This window comes from Athene noctua, chromosome 25 (genome assembly GCF_965140245.1).
Source record: "Athene noctua chromosome 25, bAthNoc1.hap1.1, whole genome shotgun sequence".
In the NCBI taxonomy this organism is placed as follows: domain Eukaryota; kingdom Metazoa; phylum Chordata; class Aves; order Strigiformes; family Strigidae; genus Athene; species Athene noctua.
In genome coordinates, this window is record NC_134061.1 from 2694984 (window position 1) to 2713326 (window position 18343).

General features: G+C 46.5%; 1 protein-coding gene across 8 annotated transcripts; it reads right to left on the reverse strand.

Moving 5' to 3' along the window:
- Positions 1–511: 511 nt before the first annotated feature.
- CALCOCO2 (calcium binding and coiled-coil domain 2) lies at positions 512–18199 on the reverse strand. 8 transcript variants are annotated; one of them, XM_074926776.1, is made up of 16 exons: positions 17478–18199; positions 16344–16463; positions 13814–14002; positions 13369–13471; positions 12878–13011; positions 12029–12154; positions 11423–11541; positions 11220–11310; positions 10393–10518; positions 9794–9921; positions 9592–9682; positions 8701–8823; positions 7368–7457; positions 6635–6679; positions 6113–6150; positions 512–1339 (listed from the first exon to the last, which is right to left on the reverse strand). In XM_074926776.1, the coding sequence occupies exons 3-15, from the start codon at positions 13991–13993 to the stop codon at positions 6139–6141; spliced, it is 1368 nt and encodes a 455-aa protein (XP_074782877.1). In that variant the 5' UTR covers positions 13994–14002; positions 16344–16463; positions 17478–18199; the 3' UTR covers positions 512–1339; positions 6113–6138. The 8 variants fall into 8 exon arrangements, with proteins under 8 accessions (XP_074782877.1, XP_074782873.1, XP_074782872.1 ...); XM_074926772.1 differs by having other exon boundaries at positions 6562–6679; XM_074926771.1 differs by lacking the exon at positions 512–1339 and adding an exon at positions 3606–5595 and having other exon boundaries at positions 6562–6679; positions 17870–18199.
- Positions 18200–18343: the final 144 nt, after the last annotated feature.

An 18343-nucleotide genomic window follows, 5' to 3' on the forward strand; every position in this document is an offset into this window, starting at 1 on the left:
GAATGGCCCTTGCCCCTCGCCACGCTGAATAGGCCAGGTGACTCCGAAACCGGCCACCCAGCAGATGCTTCCGCAGTACCAACTGTTCTGAATCCCCCACCCCATCTCCAGCTTTTTTTTTTTTTTTTTTTTTTTTTGCCTCCTTCCCCCGTGTCCTACCAATCTAGGCTGCCTGGCACATGCTGCAAGCTGCAGTCCCACCGGAGTGATATTGTGATGGAAATGAGGGAGGGGATGCAGGCAGAACTGCACAGATTTACAGCACTCCAAGGGTTTCCATTAAAATCCTTGACAACTTGTTATTTATGAGTAGACCAACAGCTCTTCTAATATCCAGGGCCTAGACCCCATTCACTTCAATAATGCTGGTTTGGAATAAATGAGCCAGAGGATGGAAACCAGTTCTGTTAGTATAATGGAGGAGGCTAATAGCTGCTTAGAGAAAACAACTGATGTAATTCTGGGACCCAATCCTTTCACCAACAAAACAATAAAGGTTCGATTCTTCAGCGCATTTCACGTAGCGATTTAATTCAGCACAAAGAGGGTGATAAATGGCAGCGTTTGGATTTCGTGCCGTTATATACCCACTAAGCACTCTCTATTTGTACTAGTGCACTAGAGCTAAAGGCACTCACTGACTCCTGTGCAAGCAGGAATAGGTCAGTCTGCATCTCCACAGCAGAACAAAGATAAAGAATGTGTCCTCACCAAATAATAGGAGCGACAAAAAAAACCTCCTCTGCCTAAGAGTAATCTCTTCAATCTCACGGGGGCCTGTGAGCATTTCCTTCCCCCGACCTAACTAAGGGTGGCAGTCTGTCTGAGTGTCATTTCACAACGGTTTTTTCCACCATTCCCTTCTCTGCTCTCTTCCCCTGCCCGTTGCTGACATGCCAAATACAGAAGCACCTCCGCTTACTAAGTAAGCACAGGACTGATCCCTGAAATAAGGGCTCTGATGATCAAAACACTTGAAACCCTAAACGTGCATTCTGCTGCTCTAAAGAATTAGCGATCTCTTCCGCTGTGTCTTAAAATCAAACTGACAAGTTGATTGCCGAGTATAACCACTCAATTGCTGACTTCTACACGGCTTTCCTTTTCCTCGGTTCACCTGCATCTTGTCTATTTACATTCCTTTTGTCAGGAATCTTTTTATTTCCTTGCAGCTCCCTCTGCTCCCCACAGGAGCCTCATTAAGGTGACGTGAAGAGAAGCAGCAGCAGCATTCCCAGACTGTGTTCTGCTCCACGCCTCTGCCTCCCCCTCGTCTGCACCCCAAACCTCAGCACCGTGCTTCTGGAGGAGGATGACAATGCTGAAGGTCCAAATTGTTCTGCAGGAAGAGGAAAGAAGACATTGATAGATGAAGAGGAACCAGCAGGAGGATGGGTGGAGGAAAGAGGCTGTTCAAGTGGGACTGTGGCTGAAGCATTGCTTTCTGGAAGAAGCGGAGCCACCAGTCGGTTATTTCAGCATCCTTGCAGACTTTCAGGGCTGAAATAGTTTGGGAATCTGGAATCTGTAACCATCTCCCATTGTGGCCAGTCTCTCTCTTTTTTCCTACGCCAAAACTAACTTTTCCCCGGCAAAATGATGGTCCTTCCTATGAAACGAACTGACATCAGTTGGTATGTGATGCCCTCTCTGACCAGTTAGCAGCGTGTCTTTGCAGCTGAAAGAAGTTATCATCTGGTTTGCATTTTAGACATACAGAAACATACCGGTTAATTGGAAAATGATGTGCTGTGGACAGGGACAGATATATTCAAAATATACTCTGTGTGAATAGGAGAGAAAGCCCAAGGGAAGAACTGACTTCTTGGAAAAGGAAGGGAGAGGGTCTGACAAAAATGAGGGAGAAGCGAAAGGACCAAGCAAAGGGAGAAGAGCTCTCTGAGGCTGAGTGCTTTTGCCTGGATGAGGGAACAGAAAATGTTACGCTGCATCCCAGCAGCGATCGGTGATGGAGAGCAAACTGGGCCTGCTCCTAAGCTGGACCAAACTGATATGCCCTGTAAAGAATTAAAAATACATATACTCACAGAGATTTGCCTCACAAAGTATGACTTCTTCCTTTTTAGATACATTTCTAATGAATTCCCATTCAGATGCTACATCAACTGGGGTATAAATTGTGCCAAACCCTTACTGTCCCTTCTGAAAATTTATTTCAAGGTCCTTACCCAATACATATCAATGTAGTATTGGATCTCATCCAAAGTATAACTATATCTAATTATCAGCCATTTGAGCTTCTTCTGTATTAAACCATAAAATTGAGATAGGATTGAAACCTCTTATGATTCCAAAGGCTAAATGCAGCAGTAACATAAATAATGCTGTAAATTACAAGCAAAATGAAAACTTGGTCAGAAAATATATGATGTAATTTGTGCTTAGGGGTAAATTGGTCCCTGGCTGCCCAGGATAGGGAAGGCATGACCTGCATCAGGCTGAAGTATATGGCTGGGAGTCTGAATCTGTGCCATTATTACAGAAAAAAAAAAAAAAAAAAAAGACATACCTTAAAATACTTCTGAAAGCCAGCATCCTCATGAGATTTATTGCAGTCTGACCCCCTCTGCCGGTCACCCGCTCACTGCCTGTGGCCCAGGGCCGGCACCTCAACACAGGCACTGAGGTTTGTAGAAATGATAGGGGCAGGCAAGTGGAAAATGATAGGTACCCGTGTGAAAGGGACGGAGAGGCAACTCGGGGGCACCGACACTTGGCCCCGGTAGCTCAAGGGCATAGGTAGCATCGCGATGTGACTAACCCCAGGTGACTGGGTTTGGGTTTAGGATCCAAGCTGCTAAAGCCAGTACTAGCAACAGTGTAGAAAGGAAAGAGGTTTGATAACTGGCATTTGGGTGAACTACCAGGGTTTTAGTAAAAACTGCTTTTGTGTCTTTCCACGTTTGATCTGCTTCTGTCAAGACGCAGTGCAGTGAAAGAAGCAAAATGTCATTTAGCATGAAGACGTACGGGAAAAGGTGGGGGGGGGGGGAGGAAGCATTTTCTTGAAAAACAATGGGACTTTTCCTGAGGAAACAAGTGTTCAGCTAACAATGAGCCTCATTTTGATGTAATGTTCTATTGTAAAATTGGGATAAAGCTATGCCAGGAATGTTGAGATATACTATAGTAATCAAATCATGCCAAAACATGTACAATACCAAGTGTTAAGGTGGTGACATTGATGGGGCAGGGGAGTTTAAAAGTTTTGGTAACAACCATGTGCTTTTAAATAATATTTTACCATCCTGGATGAGGGGAGACCTGGATTTCACAATAAGTGAAAGAAAACCATGTGCTTTTGAGCAAAGGTTGGTATGACCACACCTAGTCAATGAAAATGTGCCTCTCTCAGAGGTTTTCATATTTGGTCTCTGTCAGACTTGCTTCTTTGTGCAAGTGGTCTGAAGACTGACTTAAGAGCAATGGGTATTTTTTTTTTATCTCTCTGATACTGGATGAGTTGTTGTCCCTGTTGCCCATGCCCAGGACTGCTGACCATGGCCCCTAGATGGGGTGCTGGAGAGGACAAACAGGTAGGCAACATATGTTGGGCTGAGATGTCCATGCCAAATGCTGTGCTGAATGGTGAATAAAAAGAAATGTGGTTTTAAAAACAGTAATAGGACACTCGCCCAGATTATGCGAAAGAAGCACAAGTTGGGGTTTTTTTTTGGTCCTCTGAGTGAGGAGGTTTTCAGATTTTTCTCCTAGCCTAGGGAAAAAAGGTGTGGATACACTGGTTGTTCCTATGACCCAGAAGAAATTCAGCCAGCTCTAGCTTTTCAGATGAATGGATATAAACAAACAGACCCCATACAGCTCATTTTACTTTCTGGATTCATTCTCTTATCTCATACTACCCCCTTTGGCCTTCATGATATATTCCCATGCTGTGAGGAGCCACCGAGGACAAACCAGTTAAACACACGATTTTTGTTAAACAAACCAGTCTCACAACCTGCAGGGATACTGTGTTCCATGCTAGAAGTTATTCAGAGAAGTGCTTAGTACTCTGTTAGACAGAAGCTTCAGCAAGTAATGGAAAGCCTACAAACAGCTCCCTTAAGACCCCATCAAATCCTCCAATTTATTTCTTTAAGAATGAACACAGACATCTTTTTTAAAGGTTTTATCCACATAGCTTTGATTTTTTTTTGCTCTTATGTTCTTTTACAGGTTTTATAAATAATGCTTATCAGTATAGTACACCTCAAGAGAGAAATACTCTATTTAAACCTAGACTGATAAAAAGTTTGTGTAGAAACCAAACAGTAAAGTATTTTGAAGCCTTTGTTACTCTCAATATTCTTAAAACTCTGTATAAACTTCTCAACATTTTCTATTGCTTCAGCTATTCAGCAGGAAACAGTCTAATATAGTTGGGATATTAAATCTTTCCCCATTTGTGTTTGCATGGAAAAAAAGAGCTGTTAATAATAAATAGAAAATTCTGAAGCAGAAATAAAAATAGTAACTGGATAACCCGTGCACAAAGCACTAATATCCCAAGGCACTTAGTTTTGAATCACAAGGTTTGAGAACAGCTTCTTCTTGTTAAATCAAGAAGGTTTAGAAACATAAAAGAGAAATAATTAATTTTGTAATTTCATTTAAATGAGGATGCCCAATTTCTGATTGAGAGGCTATTTATCCTCTGTGCCGCCAGGACAACTCAGCTACTGCTCTCCTGTGGGCTCCACACCGCAGTGACCTTCCCCATTTCAGAAATTTCAGGTTTTCCTCATTCTGAAATGGATGGTGCTTCACCTTCCAGTAAGCTGTGTCCTTCAGATCTGCAAGTAGATATTTAGTCTCTTTATCAACATGTATCTTTCACTTGCTCTATGACTGATGGTGAAAGATGTATTTTTATTCAGGCTTTTTTACTTATTAATAATTAATTCTGCTGAACAGGACTGAAAGTGTGATTATACAATGTTCCTGGTCTTTGGTTAGCAATCACAGTGCTATATTAAAGAATAAACCCATTATAATGCAGGTGCATCAGCCAAATACAGAAAACTGCTGTACTGCATCCCATCACTTGGATCCCTACCTGAATGAACAGTTACACGGCCAATCCTGTTCTAAAGAACTGGTACTACATTCCAACTAAATTACTAATTATAGGACTTGTAACTCATTTAACAAGCACATATACTCGGATCCAAGACAGAGGACTTAAATCTGATGACGTTGGTTCAGTTTCAGGGTGTGCACATCTGACCTGATTTATGTGTTGGTCATATGCTACCTGGCACAGAAAGCTCAGAATTACAGTACTAGTGGTAAAATTAGTCTTGTTTGGGTGATCTTAGCATGAATTAAGCCTACACAGTGATTGTGGTCTATTCTGTACGGCAGCCTCTGCCACTTATTCTACAGAGCAGATATAAATTGCAGGTCATGACAAAATATATGGTCATCAAAGACCTGCTTATTGGACTTTTCAAAGGTCTAGCTGCAGAACGGGCACTCCAGAAGATGGCTGTGCACATGGGTCTCATACTGATTTGTCTCAGTATCTTCAGGAAATACACCACTGCACATGGGACATTTCCTTAGAGAAGCCTAAAGCACAAAGCAAATGCAAATAAAGTCAGTTAAAAAATTATATTGAAAGAGAAGAAACAGAAAAGTTTAGTAGCCAGATATTATCACTTTTGGACAAGTCTTTCTGACTTCTAACATTCTCAAGCTTTCAAATGTCTCCAGGCTTCTCTAAATAGCATTTAAAAGTCAAGAGGTCCTGTGAGGTGCTCTGACCTTCCATCCTTCATAGCATATATGTCCATGTCTCCAGTATGAAACGAGGTATTGAGCAGTTGCATGCTGCTCATTCTGACATTAGAAGCTGCCAAGAGCTGGGCCTTAAAGATTAAGGTCAACAGTTTCCTTTCTCTTCCTTGATATATGTAAGTCTCACTAATTCTATGAGTCAAGCATACATGGCTCCATTCTGTTGTCTGAGGACTAAACCAGTATGTAGACAATTGGCTACAGAGCTGAACTGGGAGCTTTCTATTTCAAACCACCAGTTCATGTCCATAAACACTAATTCATGTCCAGTTGTGTCCATTTTACTTACTATGTCTGCAGCTTCTGCCAACAGGTTTATTCCTGGAGCTGGAAAAAAAAAAAAAAGTCAATTTAGCCACAGCAAAATGATTAGCAATGTGATGTGCTGATAACTAGTAATTCCTGAAACATGAGGATGTGGCTCTGGATCTAAACCTCTATATTTAGCACTATGGAAACTGGACATAAGCCACAAAACTAGCAGTCTCGCAGCTGAATAAAACTAGCTAATAGTTGTCTCTCTTGGCAGAAAATGAACAGACAGCTGATCACTTAAGTCAACTCTCAGCACCTGGCAGCATTTTGCAGCTGCCAAGTCATCTGCACACATGCAAAGCTGCGCAGAGGTGCTGCTAATAATGTCTTTTCTACAGCATTCAATTCGAGAGGGAGGATAATTTGCCGAGACTTTAACTGCCATGTATTTGTGGTTTCAGACAGAATGCCAAGTAATCTCACCATAATATGGATTTCCAAACAGAAGATCTCCTAGCTCAGAAGCTGGAACTGAAGTTTGAGTTCGTGAACAAACCTGCGAGAGAAGCCTCAGGAGCCTGTTATTCTTTTCCTTTAGTTTCTGCAAAGGGACAGAAGGTCAGAATGGATTTCCAGAAGCTCAGGAGACCATTTCAGAGAAAAGTCATACTTTGCACTAAAATAGATCCTCTGATATCAGAATCAAAATTGCTCTGAGCTTCTTTTAGGTAGCTCAGTGTTAGTCCTGCTTGACCAAATGGGAAAGTGCGGTAAGGAGGGGCAAGGATCCGTTCTGTGGCCTGCTCAGAAAGGCAGACAGGATGATCACAATAGAGTAATACACTTTAAAACGCAGAAGATTATACTGAAGTCATGCAGAGTAAGGAAAAAATCTGAGCAGTCATTGCCTAGACTGGACAAAATGCTATGTCCATTTAAATGCATAAGTCCATTCATTTCAATGGTGTCAGAATTAAGGTAACATTAAGGGTTTTTGAAAATCCCCGTGCTGTTACGGGCCAACCAGTCTATTCTGTGGTGGGGGAAAAAGGTGCAAGTTTTTGGACCCTTCCTCTTAGGTTGTAGACGTGACAGCAACAACATGCTGTGAACGTACTCCCAGAGTCATCTGTATGTGCCTGCAGACAGCCTGGCAGCTGGGTTTGGGTGATGGAGGCACAATTAGTGACCCGTTTGGTAGAAGGGTTAATGGAACTGAACACTAGACTGAGTGGTTAGTGTCATATTCAACACAGGAGAAAGGCGAGGGAGTTGTGCCACGTTCTCACCTGCTTTTCCTCATCAGCTTCATTCTTTCTTGCCTGCAGAACCTGAACAAAACGCTTCTGCTCCTCAAGTTCTTTCATTGAGTTCTGTTGCTATGAAGGAAGAGTGTTATTTGGGAAACTGGCAAATAAAACAGTGAGAGATCCAGTGCTTGGAGCTGCCTCATGCTGCATTTATTACCAAGAAATAACCCTTCACTTTCAATGGGAGTCTTACCATTTCATAGTTTGACCCCTAGGATATCCCCACGTCACCACTCACACTCTATTTTCATTACAAGCTGTGAGATGACACATGACCTCTGAAGGGTCAAACAAAGAGGGAGGTTGAAGAAAAGAAACACAAACAGCTGAGAAATCCACCCTGGCAGGTGAAAGCTAGCCAAGTCTGCCAGGCTTCCTGGTGCTGCAAGGCTTGCATTGATGCTGGACAGCTAATACATCCTTAGGAATTAATCTTGTAGCTGACTCTTGAATTCAATCAGTAAATTAGGTAGGATGGAGCACTCAGGGATTCTGCAGTCAAAGTACCACTCTGAGAATCCTGAACATTTGGCATCACAGCAGAGGTAATCACATCATCTATTTTAGGCATCTAGTTTTCAATGCCGAAGTGGGGGCAGAGCCTCCAAAAGCCTCCTGAGTAGCACAACAGAGGGAAAAGCACCTTTAGAAGGTCACTCAGGGCAACAGGCTAAAGATGATGTGACGGCCTCAGTCATTGCCAATGATGGTTTCTTCAGTGGAAAGAAATGCCACAGCCTGCTGCCCTTTTATATCTTTCAAGTTCCTTCAAGGAGTGATTTCCAGTGCTGAGGTTTGTCTATTATTTCTAAAAGGTCTGCAGAAGCTACCTAAGAAAAGCAAGACTTTTGTCCACAAACTTGAATTTGTTATACACGTAGACATCAAATGAGATATACTACAGTATAAAAAAAAAAGTACAATAAAATTAAAAAATATAATAAATATCTAATATTAAAAAAAAAATAAATCAGGGGATTTATTTTATCCCCTGAGCTGACTCAAAAGAGATCAAGACAGAGACTGAATTTTTCTGCTACGGAGAATCAGAATTACAAAGATTTTTCTTCCAGAACTAATATGTACGTCTATATTATAAGAATATATGTAGACTGTAAGAATCTGTCAGATGGTGTGTTCACAGAATCACCTATGAGGACACTCACGCCACCATGGACACTCCTCTTTCTGCCACAGAATCCCTTCTATTCTTTTAAGATTCAGCAATATTTGTACATGTTCACTGCTGAGGATGCCTCAGGCTCTCTGCCCGGGCTCCTCCAAGCACCGTGATAATCAGGGAAGGCTTTACCTGTTGACTTCTACTCATGCGTAACTGCTGATTCTCTTTCTTTAAATGTTCAAGCTTCTTTGCCTTGTCACGGTCCATGAGAGACAAGTTTTCCACTTCTTTCTCATAACTCAACACCTGAGACTAAGGAGAGAGAAGAGCGGGCAAAAAGTGAAAATCAAACAGCAAGGCACCTTTTGCTACAGAAGGCAAAGCTCTAGAAACTATGATCGCTCGAATTTTTTTTCTGCAAACATTTTCTCATTAAAACCTTTGTAGAAACTGGGGATATACTGGAGCTGATGTATTCATCAGAACACAGTACTCATTCATACATTCTGTGAAGAGCTAAGTTTCAACACAACACTTCAAATCTGGGAAGTCAGAGGAAAGAGAGAAAAACAGAGACTCTATAGCCAGATGGTTAACGCATCATTCTGGGTCTCCTGTGTCCCAGACCTAACAACTCAGCTATTTTCAATCTACTTTCTCCCTTCACACACCTCCCAGCTAGAAGTCTTGTTTTCACTGAAGTACTGAACACAGTTATCAAATGTTTTCAAAACCAGAAGTGTTTTCTGCCTGAATCATTAGCTAGCAGGAGGTAAACAACAGTTGAATTCTGATCAACTTCATGAGCATGCAAAGGGGATGTTTTTTGGGAAGAAAATCCTTCCAGTTTCTCTTAGCACATCACCCTCAAACATTCCTTCCAGAATTGAGCATTCTTGAGGTTTCCTGGAGGTCAAATCGTATCAAAGATCGACATTTTCCTAAAGAACCCACATAACTAAAAAAAGAAACTCATACACCACCTACATGCTCAAGATTGTTCACTCCTCTGTCAGAGGGAAACTGATTCCATCACAGACAGTTCATAAAAGCAAAGGTGAGCAGCTGTATGTTTGCTACCTGCAGCTGATCCATGTGATCCAGGGCTGTTTTCAGTCTCGTGTCCAGTTGTTCCTTGTCAGAGGTCACATTCTGAAATTGCACTTTGAGCCTACTCAGAACAAATCAAAACACACCACACTTTCACAGATGGCAATTTAATCCATCAAGGCAAGGTGCTCACAGGAAATCCTGTTTTGAGACGTGCTGTAAATACACTTACTCGTGCAGTTCTGCCTTTCTGCAGTCATCCAGCTCCTTTAGATGTTGCTTTTCCTTTTCCAGGGCATTCAGCTTCAGCTCCAGTTTCTCTGTGTTGCTCCTCAGAGACTCTAAATTGTTCTGCAGCTCCTGAAAATCACAGTGAGGTCAACAGGAGGTAAAAGGGACCCAAGCACTGGAATGGCAAGAACCCTCAAATGCAACACCGCCAGGCAGCCCGTGTGAAGGAGGAAAATGTCTCCTTTGCATCCCGACTACACTTTCAGCCCCTCAGGCATTTATATGAAGCCCTGAGCAAAACTTCAGGAAGAAAAGGTAACAATAATGTGATTTCAGGACAGCCTACAAAACATTTTTGAACACTCTCCTTCCCGTCCATTCCTGGCTCCTGTGTCTGAAGATGTCTCCTGTTCATCGTTATCCTTCTCTCTGCAGTAGAGGTGTCGTATGATTTGGTAAAGGACTAATCATATAATATGGGCAGAAACCTCTTAAATTTTCTCCTGGAAGCAGACAGTGGAACAAGACCTGACTCAGACCCTCTCCCTCTTCCAGGCTTACAGCTTCATTCTGACTTCTTATATTAACTTCTTAGTTTACCTGTGTGTTCCTGAGCTCTTCCTGCAGATCGCTGTTTTGTTTCTGGAGACCTGCACAGCTTGCTTGCAGATCCTCCTTTTCTTTAAGCAAATTTTTGTTTTGTAGTTCAATCTTTTCCACTTCTCCCTGGCAAGAAACAAAGTTGTTTGGTCAGACAGGAGCACTGACAAGCTCCATTCCAAATAGCACAGGGTGAAGAGCAAAGCAAGCTGAGCCCTGCACAGGGAACAGTGTCCCTCCCTGTGCCTCCACTACTAGCGCAGACCAGCCCGCTGCTTCCCTCTCCCCAGCCTGCCCAAAGCTGACCCTCAACCTGGTCCCTGAACACTGAGCACATACTACCCTGAGCTCTGGAGATGCTCAATGCCTTCTGTGTCTGCAGAAGTCCGCAGAGGAAGAGCTCTGGGGCTTTTTGCAGTTTGTTAGATCAGGACCCTGTGTGCTGTCTAGTCCGTAACAAAAGGGCTGCACACAAGACACTGCAAAGAAAGAGTGTTTGGCTTCACAGCACCTCAACTGTGGGCCATGGGCATGTGCTTACTGCAGTTAATGGCAGGCTGTTTCCATAAACATGACATTTTCATTTTAAAATATTCAAAACGTTCGGAAACATTATGTATGTAAGTCACTCCCCATTACAAAGAGCTCACAATACAAGTGAAAAACGGCAGGTAGGGAAGAAAAGGCTGCCCAGATTTGTGTGACATCAGTAGCAAAGCTCATAGACCACATACTGGCTCAAGATTGTTCACTCCTCTGTCAGAGGGAAACTGATTCCATCACAGACAGTTCATAAAAGCAAAGGTGAGCAGCTGTATGTTTGCTACCTGCAGCTGATCCATGTGATCCAGGGCTGTTTTCAGTCTCGTGTCCAGTTGTTCCTTGTCAGAGGTCACATTCTGAAATTGCACTTTGAGCCTACTCAGAACAAATCAAAACACACCACACTTTCACAGATGGCAATTTTAATCCATCAAGGCAAGGTGCTCACAGGAAATCCTGTTTTGAGATGTGCTGTAAATACACTTACTCGTGCAGTTCTGCCTTTCTGCAGTCATCCAGCTCCTTTAGATGTTGCTTTTCCTTTTCCAGGGCATTCAGCTCCAGCTCCAGTTTCTCTGTGTTGCTCCTCAGAGACTCTAAATTGTCCTGAAAATCACAGTGAGGTCAACAGGAGGTAAATGGGACCCAAGCACTAGTCCTGCTGTGCACTGGAACGGCAAGAACCCTCAAATGCAACACCGCCAGGCAGCCCGTGTGAAGGAGGAAAACGTCTCCTTTGCATCCCGACTACATTTTCAGCCCCTGATGCATTTATATGAAGCCCTGAGCAAAACTTCAGGAAGAAAAGGTAACAATAATGTGATTTCAGGACAGCCTACAAAACATTTTTGAACACTCTCCTTCCCGTCCATTCCTGGCTCCTGTGTCTGAAGATGTCTCCTGTTCATCGTTATCCTTCTCTCTGCAGTGGAGGTGTCGTATGATTTGGTAAAGGACTAATCAGATAATATGGGCAGAAACCTCTTAAATTTTCTCCTGGAAGCAGACAGTGGAACAAGACCTGACTCAGACCCTCTCCCTCTTCCAGGCTTACAGCTTCATTCTGACTTCTTATATTAACTTCTTAGTTTACCTGTGTGTTCCTGAGCTCTTCCTGCAGATCGCTGTTTTGTTTCTGGAGACCTGCACAGCTTGCTTGCAGATCCTCCTTTTCTTTAAGCAAATTTTTGTTTTGTAGTTCAATCTTTTCCACTTCTCCCTGGCAAGAAACAAAGTTGTTTGGTCAGACAGGAGCACTGACAAGCTCCATTCCAAATAGCACAGGGTGAAGAGCAAAGCAAGCTGAGCCCTGCACAGGGAACAGTGTCCCTCCCTGTGCCTCCACTACTAGCGCAGACCAGCCCGCTGCTTCCCTCTCCCCAGCCTGCCCAAAGCTGACCCTCAACCTGGTCCCTGAACACTGAGCACATACTACCCTGAGCTCTGGAGATGCTCAATGCCTTCTGTGTCTGCAGAAGTCCGCAGAGGAAGAGCTCTGGGGCTTTTTGCAGTTTGTTAGATCAGGACCCTGTGTGCCGTCTAGTCCGTAACAAAAGGGCTGCACACAAGACACTGCAAAGAAAGAGTGTTTGGCTTCACAGCACCTCAACTGTGGGCCATGGGCATGTGCTTACTGCAGTTAATGGCAGGCTGCTTCCATAAACATGACATTTTCATTTTAAAATATTCAAAATGTCCTGAAACATTATGTATTTAAGTCACTCCCTGTTATAAAGAGCTCACAATCTAAATGATAAATGGCAGATAGAGAAAAAAAGGCTGCCCAATTTTGTGTGACAGATCAGGAGAAAAGTCAAGATTAGTATCCATGTCTGCTGAGTTCTATCTCAGCATCCGATTTACCGGATCACTCCACATTAGCAGTGAGCATATGCCAATAAAAGCTGAGGCAGTAAAACGCAGGGGAAGAAAGGACACATACCTGTGTGGTAACCACCAGGATATCATCCTCAGTTTCTGCTCTGAACTGGAAAGGCACACTGGCTCCTCGGACCATGCCATCCTCATCAACGTAGCAGAACTGGTAGTATTCATCATCTTTCGGTAGGTAGCAAGCTTCAGAGAAACACAACAGCCTCATATTCAGCTTCTAATTATTCAAATGTCTTAACTACATAGCACAGAAAATGAGAACCTCAGAAAACATCCCAGTTCTGTATTGTTCCTGCACTGCTAGTTATTCCTTGTGGCAGTGATAAGAACAGTATCACTTAGTTAGGATGGCAGAATTCAGCAGATTCAAAATTTTGTGATTATGGCCTTTGAAATAAGTCCCCCAAAGCATGACCCTACAGATATTCTGTAATTCCGAACGTAGTGCTCATTAGTGGCAGCAAAGTGGGAGTCTGCCCGTGCGTGGCTGTGTGTGCTTGTGCACATACCTTCCCCGAGTGACCCAAGCTCCCAACTCACCTTTGAAACAGATCTGTTGCTGCACAGGGGCGTCCCTGTGAATGTCACCGGGCAGAGGAGCCCACACGAACGTGTTACATTCCCGTGTCGTTTTCCATCCCACCTGCAACAGCAAAATTGTTATATGGCATCACTCAGTTCATGTTTATCCTATGGTAATGGGAGTATATTTCCTTATAGATCAGTTACTGGGAGGAATTTTGCATTGATATCCTGACTTGTGAGAGTTGTGGTTTATGCATGATAGAATAATCAGTGTTTGCTCAGCCTTGAAGCTCTTCAGACTACAACAAGTCTGGTACTTTGTCCCTAGGCACAATAAAGATGTTCCATTACACTGGAAAAAAAATTCCCCAACCCTGTTCTATCAAAGCCCAAGCTATTTGTTCCTGCCTAGCACCACTTCCTCACACTTGGCACAAGTGGCTTCACCGTATTCACTCACCTGGAAGATTCCCACCCAGTCCTTCCCGCGAGGAACAATGTTCCGCGTGAGGGTGTAATAACAGGTTATGTCTCCTCCGGGAACATAAAACTTCTCCACGTTGTTAAAGATGACCTGAGAGAAGTAGCAGCTGTCTAAGAGGACGGCGGAGGTGGGAGGCTCATCAGAGGTCCCATTCATCGTGGAAGTCTACAAGGGGGAAGAATAAGGGGATTACCTCATCTTCGGATGGTGCCAACATAGTTGTGTCTGTGCAGGGCATGAAGAGGCACGGTTTGGGAATGACATGGATGTGAGGTTCAAAGCCCCCTACGCACACACCAAGGTTTCTCAGCAAGGCACATGACCTCACTGGTGTCCCTGCCACTGTGGCCAGGCTGCTCCTGACATCCACGGCAGCTTGTAGATCCTCTTTAGCAGATGTGTAAGACTCTTTCATCTGACCGCTGGTTTCAGGGACAGGGAAGGGATCTGAGCCCTGGGCTCGGCACTGGGGAGGCCGCCCCTCGCTGAGTGGGTTCAGTTCTGGGCCCCTCACCCCAAAAAGGCCATTGAATGACTCGAGCGTGGCCAGAGAAGGGCAACGGAGCTGGGGCAGGGTCTGGAGCACAGGTCTGCTGGGGAGCGGCTGGGGGAACTGGGGGGGTTCAGTCTGGAGAAGAGGAGGCTGAGGGGAGACCTCCTGGCCCTCTGCAACTCCCTGCCAGGAGGGGGCAGAGAGGGGGGGTGAGTCTCTGGAGCCAAGGCCCCAGCGCCAGGCCCCGAGGGAATGGCCTCAAGCTGCCCAGGGCAGGGTCAGGCTGGCTCTGAGGAAGGATTTCTGTGCAGAAGGGGCTGTTGGGCGTTGGAATGGGCTGCCCAGGGCAGGGGGGAGTCCCCGGGATCCCTGGGGGGGTTGAAGAGTCGGGCTGAGCCAGCGCTGAGGGATCTGGGGGAGTTGGGAAGGGTCAGGGTGAGGGTCACGGTTGGGCTGGAGGAGCTGCAAGGGCTTTTCCAACCCGAATGATTCTGTGATTCCCAGCCACGGTGCCTGGTGCTCTGAGGCTGTCAGTGTGCCACAACAGCCTCTCTCCTGCGTGGGACCCCGTGAACCAGCTGCAGTGACTACCCTACAGATCTGCTACACGGGAGGGGCAGGGGTGTCTTGTAGCAGCAGGAGCACGCTGGTGGGATCCTGTGCTGGAAGACCCTGCTGGAATGCTGGCTGTCCCCACATGCACCCTCACATCACGTTTTTAATGTAATTTGCCACTCCAGGCACAGCCCCACCATAGGTGGTTAACGTGGGGGTGCATCAGCTCTTCTGAAATCTGGAGACTAGCACACTGGTTGAGAACAGAGGTTTTGCTGCATCAGCAAAAGGCTCCAAGACAAAAATAGCGGCTTACCAGCTTACAATTTATCACGTTAGGAGCTCCAAGACTCGTGCAGTCCCAGCCCTAACACACGCCACCTTCACAGGCTGACCGTGGTGAGACACACAAACCCCTCGTACTGGTGATAAGCAAACTCAGCAGCCTCCCCGTCTTCTGCACTCAAATCCAACGCAATGACTTGACCTCCAAATAACAGTATCCTTCATCTCCAGCTTCCTGGCGCCAAGGGAAGAGAGGTGCCTTGCTAAGCTCAGGTCCCATGGCAGAGCACAAACGGAGGAGATCCTGGTTAGGCAGGTGGTGGCAGTTCCGTCTCACAAGCCTGTGTCATGAGGCTGTTACAGCCTTGCTGCTCGTGACTGCTACACTGAAACTGCAGGATGATTCTCAGTATCGAACCTGTTGCATGACAGCAGGCTCAGCAAAGAGCATTAAAGCTTCTGCTCGAGTTATCTACGCATAAAACTTTGCAGCGCATTGTGGCACTGCAAATCACACAATATAAATCTGTAGGGTGTATCAATCAAGAGAGTATCCAAACTGCCAGCAGGACTGGAAATAGAACACTAAATCCCCCTCTGGGCCACTACGTCTTGCAGGCAGCCAGACTTTGGCCCTAGCAAAGCATCAAGGGGCAGATCACTGCTGAGAAAACCCTGCTGCCAATCCCAGACAATTCAATTGCAGGAATCCAAAGCAGAACCTTCTCAGCTGATCTCAGCGACAGCAGCAGCGAGCAAGGATTGACCTCTGAATAGAGGGAAAGTTCACCACAAGCAACCATCCCACTGGCGCATTTTAGGTCGTCTCCTGATTGATGAAATCCAGAATTTTTGCAGGGAAATGAACTCCCTGGAACCCTGCATTTTTTTATTTTGACCTCACCCAGGAGACTGTCTGTATTCTATGTCAAAGAATAGCCTGAAAAGCAGGCAGAAGCTTAGATAGGGATTGCAGGGCGGTGCTCAGAAAGGAAAAGGTAACCACAGCTGTGAAGAGTGGTGATAACTGCCCTGACAAGGGCTGCCTTGGCAGGACAAAGAATTTGTCCTGCGGGGAGCAGAAAGCAGGGCAGACAGTATAAAGAGATATGGCACAAACATCTATTGTCCCTGGTGCAGGACACCCAGGGCTACAGTTTCGCTTTTACTTACCTCAGGAAAGTGAGGAAATGGCGTGCGATTCACTTAAGTCTTGGTCTTTATCTGGCCGATGTCAAACTTTCCTACCTTGATGTGCATTTAGGATTTGCAGTTCCCAAATGGCAGAGAACTCTTGACAGCCACCAGTCAGAAAAAAGAAAATAAAAACTTCAGAACAAGACATGAGCCCTTGCTGCCACAAGGCTTAAAAGTAACTTGCAATGCAAATGAAGAGTTGGTGCCCGGATGCAGCAAAACAATGCATTCTGCTGCTGACAAAAAAAAAAAAAAAGATGTTGGTTTTGGCAAAAATACTTGTGAACGTGAAGGAAAACAAACCCAGAAGCCACGCAGAGTGCGCTGATGGCAAAGTCTGCAGTTCACTTCCAGGAAAAGGTGACAGGAAGTAGAGTGGGGAGGGCATTTTATTAACGTTGACATTTTTTTACTTGAACAGTCTGGAAGTCATCAGTGAAGGCAGGAGAGGCCCTGCGAGGCCACTGCTGCCCGAGGGGATGGGGACAACCACACCTTCGGGGTGTTGGTAATTACCGGGCAGTCCCAGCCCAGAGCCGAGCTAATGAGGTACCGTTACAGCTCACACGGAGCAGAGCGGAATAAATAACATTGTTCAGCGTTCACCACCCAGCCTCTCTCCAGGGACTTTCTGTTTCGGGTTTTTTGTTTGTTTGTTTGGTTTTTTTTCGATTTCTTTCGCTGTTGCCGTTTCATCTTTCATTAACCTGCAGCGCCCCGAAGACGCAGAAAAACCCGGATTCTCCCTTCTCAAGTGAGACCAACGGCCAACCGCGGTTGGACACCGGGACACCGTGGCTCGGGTGCACCGAGCAGCTCCCCCGCCGCCGGCAGCGTGTGCCACGGGGGCTCCCGTTAGCACCCCCCGTGTGCGTGGATTGTCGGCGGAGGGTGGGGAGTGCACCGGGCTGTCCCCTCTCCCCGGACCGGGCACCACCGACTCCGCCGCCAAGAAACGAAAGTGAAAGTGTCGCCGCCGTTTCGCAGCGCCCCCCGCCCCACTCCGGCCTCCCCTCACTCCCCGGCCTCCTGCACGGCCCTGGGAGGGGGAATCAGACTCCGGGAGGGGTATACGGGACCCCATCACCACCCCCCCGCCGCCTCACTCACCGAGAGGCACGGCTGGAAACCTCCGCAGCTGCGAGGAGGAGGAGGTGGAGGACTAAGAAAGGCAGAGCCCAGCCAGGACACCTCCCCCTGGGCGGCCCCGGCCGCGCTGCTGGGACTTGTAGTCCGGTGCGGGAGTGACATCCACCCCCCCCACCGCCATAACAGCGCCGGCGCTCCGGTTGGCGGGCTGGGGGAAAACCGGGGACACCGGTACCGGTTGTCCTGGGCCGACAGGCTCAGGATGGGGGTGGATAAAAGTTCAGGGAGTTTAGAAAAACGGAAACTTAAAAATCTCGGTTAACGATCTACGGCCCTGGGGACGCCCCTCCGACCGCCCTCCTCCTCCGGGGCAGCCCCGTGGGCGAGACACCGGCAACCTCGGGCGGGCCCACCTCCCCTCGGCTCCCCCAACGGCGGTACCCAGCGGTTGAGGCTGCCGGTAACAGGGCACGGAGACGGGTCTTGCCCCTACACCACGGCCGGGCGGCGATCCCCCTCTCCCCGGAGCCCGAGCCCCTCCCCGGGCCGACGGCACTAAACCTCAGCTCCAGCGACGCTCAGCCGCGGCTGAACCGGGCACTTTAACAAACCACGTGGAAAACGTTCAAATGTTCGAAATGATCTTTTAGGAGAGACTCGGAAGGGAGACGGGTACCGGGACGGGCGCAGCAGCCGCCGACACACCGGAGAGAGCAGCCGGGCCCGCCCCACCGCCATCACCACCCGCCTCTATGGTAAGTCTACGGAACAGCCCCGCGCGCCTTATGGTCCTCTGGAAGACTTCCGGTCCTCCAGCCAATCAGCAAGCACGCAGGGAAAAAACCCGAACCAATAGCGGCCCGTTTGGCGACACCGCCCTCCCGCTC

What these genes read in the sequence shown, in the direction of transcription:
- CALCOCO2 (XM_074926771.1), bottom strand. Translation starts at nt 13,993, where the DNA reads ATGAATGGGACCTCTGATGAGCCTCCCACCTCCGCCGTCCTCTTAGAC. An exon ending in AGAAAGGCAGAACTGCACGA is followed by an intron (nt 11,311 to 11,422) that starts GTAAGTGTATTT and finishes TGTTCTGAGTAG; the next exon opens with GCTCAAAGTGCAATTTCAGA. An exon ending in ATCACATGGATCAGCTGCAG is followed by an intron (nt 8,824 to 9,591) that starts GTAGCAAACATA and finishes CTCTCTCCTTAG; the next exon opens with TCTCAGGTGTTGAGTTATGA.